Raw genomic sequence first — 8,938 nt, 5'->3', positions numbered from 1 at the left:
TCCCCCGGCCGGCCCTCGCTGAGCTGAGCTGCAGGAGAAGGTGCACAGAGAGACCACAGATAAGGACTGAAAGTTTTGTGCAGGTTAAGCTGGCACAAATCTCTATGATTCATAGTTCCAAGTCATATTTTATTGTAAGTTCATTCAAACTAATTATAGTTGCATAAAGAAACACTGTTATTCTTAAACTAAAAATTACTTTTTGTTTGTCCTCTAATTCATATTTTTCTCCCTTTTTCAGCATAAATAGAGATATTATTTATTTTGTACTTAATAACAAATATGTAATATAAAATACTTGTTTGCATAAGCATTCACTCCCTTCAATAAAACACACCTATATCAAGCCCCTCCCACCTTGGTTACTGTTGCTAGGCGTGTCAAGCTTTTGCACGCAGCATATCAACATACCGTTTTAAAGGAAATAATAGCAGATTTCTGCAATAATAGTTCTGAAATATCAGAGAGAAGTAGACAGAAAGGAATACAATATGCATTTGAGAGCTACATTCACAATATAGATTAATTTGTCGACAGAGTACTGTGAATGAATAGGCCGTTAAAATCAAGGGAAAAGCTCACCTGTCCAAATTAAAGCCTCAGACAACCTTTGTTTTTAAGCTCACGTTAAGTTAACCCATTTGTGTCCGCAACTGAAATTTTGTATTTCCTTTAAACGTCCCATATCGTGCTCATTTTCAGGTTCATACTTGTATTTTGTGTTTCTACTAGAACATGTTTACATGCTGTAATGTTAAAAAAAACAACTTTATTTTCTCTCCGTTTTAGCGCATTTTGACAGAATTGCAACAGAATTGCGTTGCTAGGCAACAGCTTGGGTCCATGTGTACTTCCTGTCACCTGATGACATTCACATACACTGCAACAAGAAATAAGCTGGAACACATTTAGAATATTTACGTTTAAAATTGTGTAAAGGGTCTAAATATTGTATATTTGTGACATCATGAATGGGCAGAAATCCTAACAGCTTGTTTCAAATGCAGAGTTTCTGAATACGGGCTGTGTGTATTTCCCTTTGGATTGAGTGTTTCGATATTTTCACAGTATTTATATAGGACTTAGGCCTGTTTTATAATTAAAAAAAACCCCATAAAAATCTCACTTTTTTTTATAATATGGGACCTTTAATAGAAGTGTTCTCTGGACTTGCCTCAGCACAAATGTGAAGAAATTTCCCAAATCAGTCAAAGCTTTTCTTATCATATTATCTATAGTCTTTGGGCACATGGGACTAATGTTTTTGCAATATACTCCATTGTATTTTAGGATAAAACAGTAGTCCCTGTGCCCAAAGACTAGATATAGTATGAAAATGTCTGTATCTCAGGAACTACAAGGTGCACAATCAAGTATTTGGTATCTATGAACTCATAACAATGTTGTTATATAGTTGAATATCAGAGATATGCACACATATGCAGTTTAAAGAAAATATTTCATATGGAAAACATTTGATAAACACAATGATAGAATTTTTCCTAATTTTTCAAAAATCCTTACTTTGATTATTAATAAAAGTGTGTTTTTTTTGTGTGTGATCTAAATCAAATTTAATCATCAATCATTATTATCTAATATTAAACTAAATTATCCCACTTTTCGATTTGTTTAAAGCACGTCAGGATATTCAACTGTTTTTTGTTGAACTACGATGGATTAATTTGTGAGTGAGGTCTTCCACACTGTGTATTCAACACCCGGCATCGCTCCTCTTTCATTTTCGGCTTTGGAAAAGCGAAGAAATACAACATTTCTCTCTAAACTTTCAGGATATCTGCTGTCAGACATGCTAGTTCCGGTTCCATACACACCTGCGCCTAGTTACGGTTGCTAAGGTATGATTGGACAGTGGCCTGTTCTAGGGCGGGGCTTAGCGAGGGGTCAATTAAAAGCCATGTAAGATAAGATAAGATTAGATAAGATAAGATAAGATAAGATATTCCTTTATTAGTTCCGCAGTGGGGAAATTTGCAGTGCACAGCAGCAAAGGGGATAGTGCAAAAAACAAGATGCATCAGCTAACACAGTAAAAAAAAAGAGCTAAACAAAGTGTAACAAAATATGAACCATTTAAATAGAAGGAAGTATAAAAATAGGAGCAGTATATACAGTTTTGACAATAAACAGACTATTAACAAAGTTGCACAAGTGGAAAATGATATTGCACAGTGAGAATGAAATGAAATTCCACCTGAAAATATCAGGTTATTGTCAGTTTTTGGTGTGTAAGTGGTCTACTGGGAGCAGTGCTGGTTGTGGAGTCTGACAGCTGCAGGAAGGAAGGACCTGCGACAGCGCTCCTTCACACACTTTGGGTGGAGCAGCCTGTCGCTGAAGGAGCTCTGGTGTGCTGCATGGAGTGGGAGTCATTCTCCATCATGGATGACAGCTTAGCCATCATCCTCCTCTCTCCCACCACCTCCACTGTGTCGAGAGGGCATCCCAGGACAGAGCTGGCCTTCCTGATCACTCTGTCTATTCTCTACCTGTCCGCAGCCGAGATGCTGCTGCCCCAGCAGACCACTCCATAAAAAATGTCTGATGCCACCACAGTGTCATAAAAGGTCTTCAGTAGTGCCCCCTGCACTCCAAAAGACCTCAGTCTCCTGAGCAGCTAGAGTCTGCTCTGGCCTTTCCTGTAAAGTGCAGTTGAGTTATCAGTCCAGTCAAGTTTATTGTTCAATTAGTAAAATAGAGATCACCTGCGTGTGGAAAAGCCACGTTAAATCTACTTTGAGTCACTGTTATAAGACAGTAAAACACAGAAAAGACAGAACATTAGACCTTGTTGACACCTATTTATTGAATATTCACACATACAAAAAAAACACAGAGGCTCATATTACACTTCGGATCATCATAATAATAATAGCAGTAATATGGTAATGATAGACATATAATCATAGTAATCATACTGTGTTAAAATCATAACGATAATAACAATGTTCATTTTATATTCATAAAACTCTCCGTAGACATATTTCAGCATCACTGTAAATAATAATATCGAGTGATGACATTCCACCTCGGATCAAACAGGGCAAAAAAAAGAATCACTTTGGAGTTAAAATGAGGTTATTAATGCAGGTAAACACACACTCACACACACACACACACTCACATGTATGTACATTTGGATATATAACACCCAGTGTCGCCCAGCGACTGTGTGTAAGTTTTTAATAATTCACAAAAGTTTAATGGATTTTAAATCATCCCCGGGTCTAAGTTTAATATTATTAAAGTGTATTTGGCTGGTTTAGAAATAATAAATGTTACAATCACACACTTTTTAAAACATCACCACCCTCATATGTTCAGTAGAGAAACACACATTTATGGTATTTATCAATCAAATATACAACTTATTCAAATAGAAAATGCTCCATGAGAAGATAATTTGTGTTGAAAAGTAACAGACGTGTGTGTCATCTCCTACTGAACATGTGGAGAATCCCTTTAATGAACTGTTTTGCTAAAATTAAAGCCATTTTGTTTCCTGGAATCTGAGGTTGTGTAATGTCGTGATAAAGGCTGCACTTGTCTCGGTACGAGGCAAAGGAAGCCGTCGCTGCTCAGTGACCCTCAGCTGAACGGGGCTGCTTTTGTACTTTTATTATTATAATTACGGCCGGACAAAAGGCTTACCTTGAAAACCCACCAATTAAATGTTGCATGAATCAAAAGCTTGAATCCAGCCTTTGCAGCAAAGGCCGTGCAACTTGCTGAACGCTGCAGTAGTCTGGCTTATCAGCACACATGCACATGTCATACTGAACATTATATATAGTTTACTGTGCAGCCATATATCAGTTTTAGATGATTTACAATCAATATTAATCCAGGGAAAGAGAAAATAAAAATCACAGAGAGGATCTATAAAGTTAAGAACCTGAACCTCAATACTGTGGTTATTATATCCATAACAAACATGGTTATTGTTGCCCTTTTAGCCGATAGAAAAGATACGTAGCAGCAGGTGAAGTCAGGCATCACAGATGTTACAGTTGACTCTGCTGAAGCAATGAATCTAGTTTGTAGCAAAGTTTCATAATAAATCTGGTTGGTATTGAAGAGGGGAAAAGGCACACCCATGAAACTCAAAACACAGGATAGCACCTTATGTGTATGCTAGACATGTATGGTACGTCTCAGGGAGACGATGCACTGGGAAACGTATTTGGGCAACTTGGAGGGCAACAGTTCCCTCAAATCGACCTCAACATTTTGAATTCAGTTACTTTTTTTAGCCCTGCTAGTGGCAACATGTCTCCAGGGACAGCCATGTTAGTTGGTTGGTCCACCATTCTGGTCCAGACTGAAATATCTCAACAACTATCGGATGGATTCCTAAAACATTTTTGACAGACACTCATGGTTCCCAGAGGATGAATCCTAATGACTTCGGGGTTCCTCTGACTTTTCCTCTAGCGCCACCAGCAGCTCAAAGTTGTCACTCATCCAGTGAAATCTGGTGAAATATCTCAACAACTATTGGGTGGATTCCTATGACATTTGGTACGGACATTCATGGTCCCCAGAGGATGAATACTATAGACTTTTCTTAATCCTCTGACCGTCAAAGTTGTCACTTACCCTGTGAAATCTGATGAAGTATCTCAAAAACTATAAGATGGATTCCTAAGACATTTTTGACAGACTTTCATAGTTCCCAGAGGATGAATCCTAATGACTTTGGGGTTCCTCTTACTTTTCCTCTAGCGCCACCAGCAGCTCAAAGTTGTCACTTATTCTGTGAAATCTGGTGAAATATCTCAAAAACTATTGGATGGATTCCTAAGACATTTTGTACGGACATTCATGGTCCCCAGAGGATGAGTCTTAATGACTTTGCGGATCCTGTGACTTTTCCTCTAGCGCCACCAGCAGGTCAAAGATGTCACTTATCCTGTGAAATATCTCAACATCTACCAGTTGGATTGACACAAACTTTAGCACAGACATTAATGGTCCCCAGAGGATGAATCCTAATCCCTTTTGTGATCCTCTGACTTTTCCTCTTGCGCCACCATGAGGGGTCACATTAGTGGTTTTGAGTGAAATATCTCAACAACTATTGGATGGATTCCTAAGACATTTTGTACAGACATTCATGGTCCCCAGAGGATGAATCTTAATGACTGACGATACTCTGACTTTTCTTCTAGCGCCACCATGAGGGTCACATTTGTGGTTTTGAGCAAAATATCTCAACAACGGTGGGTTGGATTGCCACGACATTTGGTATACACATTCATATCCCCCGCAGGTTGGATTGTACCAGTTTTGGGGATAAATTTAAATTACTTTCAATACTATGATTAACTATCAAAAACCTGCAAAACTAAAGACACACCCATCAGCCTCAGCTGTACTTTGTGTACAGCGCAAATTGGTAAATGTTAGCATGCTAACACGCTAAACTAAAATGGTGAACATGGTAAACATTATACCTGCTAAACATCAGCATTTAAACGTTAGCATTTAGCTCAAAGCACGGAGCTGCTTGCATGGCTTAGTTGTTGCCTGTTGAGGAGGCTGTTGCCCAAATGTGAGGCCACAACAACATCCCAGTACATAGTCACCTTTCCTGTTGTTTTAATAGGACATAAACTGGTTTGAGAACAAACTCCAAACTACATTTTTAAAGCGACAAAAAAAAAAAAAAGATTCAGTTTCTTTGCTTCTGTAATAACTATACATCAAATAAAGGAACAATGATGAATTCTCATTGAAAAAACTCTGAACATCAATAACTTATTTAGCTATACACCTCTTTGCAATAGATCTTTGCAATAACAATATTACAAAACTACCAGGATTTAGTCACCTACAGTAAAAAAAGCCAGAATGAAGCGAAGCTGCTGTAGCACCTTATTCAAAGAGCTTCACAGTCATCATCTTTAACCCATTTACAACACACTTCAATGCACGGAATCGCCCACTTTTATGGTACGTTACACCAAAACCCATCCATCCTGTTTTTAGAGCTGCACCGCAGAGAAAGGCTGCATGTTTTTTTTGTTTTTTTACAGACGATACAGAAGGATCACACGAGCTAAGCCACTAAGAAAAGCGTCTCATGTATACGGATGAGGATACAACAGTGACGCGGCTGAGAGTCGGACTATTGCTCTCTTCCAGGGATCATTGCAGCTGCAGACCAGTCTCGACCCGTCCACCCCCACCTCACATACATTCACACACATAAACACATGAAACACGACCTCTCATGCTCCCCCGGGTGGTTTAAATGTGTCAGGATGTTCATGATTGTTGGCAGGAAAAGAAACATACAGGATATTGTGTAGAATAAGAATAAAGAATAAGATATATTGAGCTGTATGTTGATGGTATGACGGGGGCTACTTTTTCTAAGTCGACTCATTTACAAAACAAACTCCCACCTTTAAAGGAACAGTTCAATATATAAGGAAACATGCTTATTTGCTTTCTTGCCGAGAGTTAGATAAGACCACTTTCATGGCTGTATGCTAAATAGCACTAGCTGAGTCAACGTTACTTGTGCTAAGTTTGGGTTAATTTGTATTTTTAAAGTGGGGTTGTATGTATACTTTCGTGTTCTACGATGTAAAATGATTATTTATGTGAATGGAGTCTGGTGGCTTTGAAGAGAGCTATATAACGGCTTCAGTTCCCCGTCGGAAAGGGCTGTCTGACGGCGATGACCACCTAAAAAAACATCAATATCAGTTCAAGTGTACAATATATTTAGAATATTTTCTCACCGCTTTACATTGGAACACCACTGGGAAGCTACAGAGTGATATAAAAACCTAAAAATAATAATAAGTGAGCTTTAGAAGTGTTCGTAAACATATTTCTGAACTTTCGACAGAGCAAGGCTAGCTGTTTCCCCCCGTTTCCAGTCTTTATGCTAAGCTAAGCTAACCGACTGCTGCAGGTAGCTTCATATTTAGTGTGCAGACATGAGAGTGGTAATCGAGTGGAAAGCAAGTAAGCTTATTTTCCAAAATTTCAGACTATTCCTTTAAGCAGATGTTATGATCATTGCACATTATTCCAAGTCCATCCGCTTGAGTATATTTTTCAAAAGGATTAAACCCTCTTCAACTGTAACACGTCAAAATACAAGGTTGCAAAGCACGATCCAGTTTTGTCCTGCAGATGGTCCAAGTGTCCAAGGTTTAGGCATGATAAAGGCATGGCTCAGCGCTGGATGGGGCCTCTTACAGAGTCAGGGGGTCAGTCGGTCTTGGGGACAGGAGGAGGTGGGGCGGTGGGGGGGTGGATCATAGTTATTGACTGGCAGGATGAACCCTGGGAAATCCTGGAGAGGTTCTCCCCAGCCAGTCGGTGTGTGAGTCTTTAGCACACTGAGTCGTTGGGATCCGCATCCCCGGTGGTGTAGAAATCAGGGATGGGTAGACCAGTGTGCAGTGTGATCTGAAGAAAAACACATTTACATACAAATATATGGGTTACTGAATCATGGCAAAGAGGTTTGATTCATTTTCCTGCCTGCAGGTGGAGCTGTTGAACTATTTCCTCAGTGAGTGAAGTGTTTTGTCTTGGAGGCGCTTTGCTTTCATCACCCAGAGACGGCATTAAAAATGAGAAAACTGGCTGAGAGCAATAAGAAATTCAAAGCTACGAACTGTTGTTGAGTCTTTGAAGCTTCCTCTTTCAAGGTTTAATCCTCTGAGCCCATATTTGTAAAACTTGGAAAAGCAGTTTTAATGAATAATAATTGTACTCTTATGATACTTTGTTGATCTACAAGTAAAAACCTCTGTTTTGGCCTGCAGCACTGCTCGGGGAGGGACAGCCAGGGACGGATATAAAACAGCTCCTCCTGGAGCTGAGCCAAATGTGTTTAATTCGTACAAACACCAAAGTGTGAAAAAGACTATTTGCTGTTATGTGCAGGACTCTTTCTTGGCTGAGAACAGTAACTTCCTGGAGTCTCCGCTGTTTGCCTGTTAACTGGTCCTGGCCAAGAAATAGTTGGCTGCTCCCCCACACATTGTTTTCACACCAGTTTTTGCACCTCTGGACAGAGCTAGGCTAGCTGTTTCCCTTTGTTTCCAGTCTTTATCCTAACCCACTGAGCAAAGACACGTCCAAAAGACATCAATTTAACGTCTCTGTCGACGTCCGAGGACGTCCACTGAGGAGCCAGAATGAAAGTTATTGCGACGTCTTTTTTAAACGTCTTTTTAACGTTCAACTATTGATGTCAACCTGAGTTGCATGTCCGCAGACGTCCAAAAGGGGTCCTAGTCAGACGTCTAGATATTGAACCCATTTTACACGTCCGCAGACGTCCAAAAAGGCCCCTAACCAGATGTTCAAATATTGAACCCAACTTGCACGTCCACCAGACGTACAAAAGTGGGTCTGGACAGACATGATCTAGCTAAGCTAACAGGCTGAAGCTTCATATTTACATAAGAGACATGAGAGTAGTCTCAATCTTAATAAGAAAACTATTCATTTAAAGCTACTTGAGGGAAAAGAAAAGCAGAAATCGGTATGTCAAGGGATTCATTTTCCAATCTTTCTACAGAGTGCTCCAGGGATGACGTATTTTTGTAAACCAACCAGGAAGTTGGCATCGCACAGGTTCCCTCGAAAAAAACCCAATGGGATTTTTCCATTGGGTTTTGGACTATTGCAGAAAATAAACTCTGTGGCAAACTTAAGTTTATGATACTTACACGTTTTGTTCAGCAAGATAATCTCCACTAATGAACACAACTTTTATGATTTTTGAAGTGTGAATGCAATCAGCAGAAGTAAAAAGCTACCATTAGGCTATAAACAAACTACACCACGGTTGCATGAACGTGAGTATACACAACGAGGCTGTGAAGGCGGACGAGTCGGCGTGATGACGTTTAGTAGTCTCATTTAGCCACATGTTAGCAAC

At 39.5% G+C, this 8,938-nt stretch overlaps 1 protein-coding gene across 8 annotated transcripts in view; it reads right to left on the bottom strand.

Moving 5' to 3' along the window:
• Positions 1–2,807: 2,807 nt before the first annotated feature.
• The window catches only part of trim9 (tripartite motif containing 9), a 47,982-nt gene continuing 41,851 nt past the window's right edge, over positions 2,808–8,938 (bottom strand). For all 8 annotated transcript variants that reach the window (XM_037796144.1, XM_037796145.1, XM_037796148.1 and 5 more), the window contains one exon: positions 2,808–7,452. In XM_037796144.1, the coding sequence (XP_037652072.1) occupies positions 7,375–7,452 (78 nt within the window). In that variant the 3' untranslated portion in view covers positions 2,808–7,374. The remainder of the gene's footprint in view (positions 7,453–8,938) is intronic.

This window comes from Sebastes umbrosus, chromosome 16 (genome assembly GCF_015220745.1).
Source record: "Sebastes umbrosus isolate fSebUmb1 chromosome 16, fSebUmb1.pri, whole genome shotgun sequence".
In the NCBI taxonomy this organism is placed as follows: domain Eukaryota; kingdom Metazoa; phylum Chordata; class Actinopteri; order Perciformes; family Sebastidae; genus Sebastes; species Sebastes umbrosus.
Note: the sequence above shows the minus strand (reverse complement) of the source record. Positions and strands in the feature narration are given on the sequence as shown.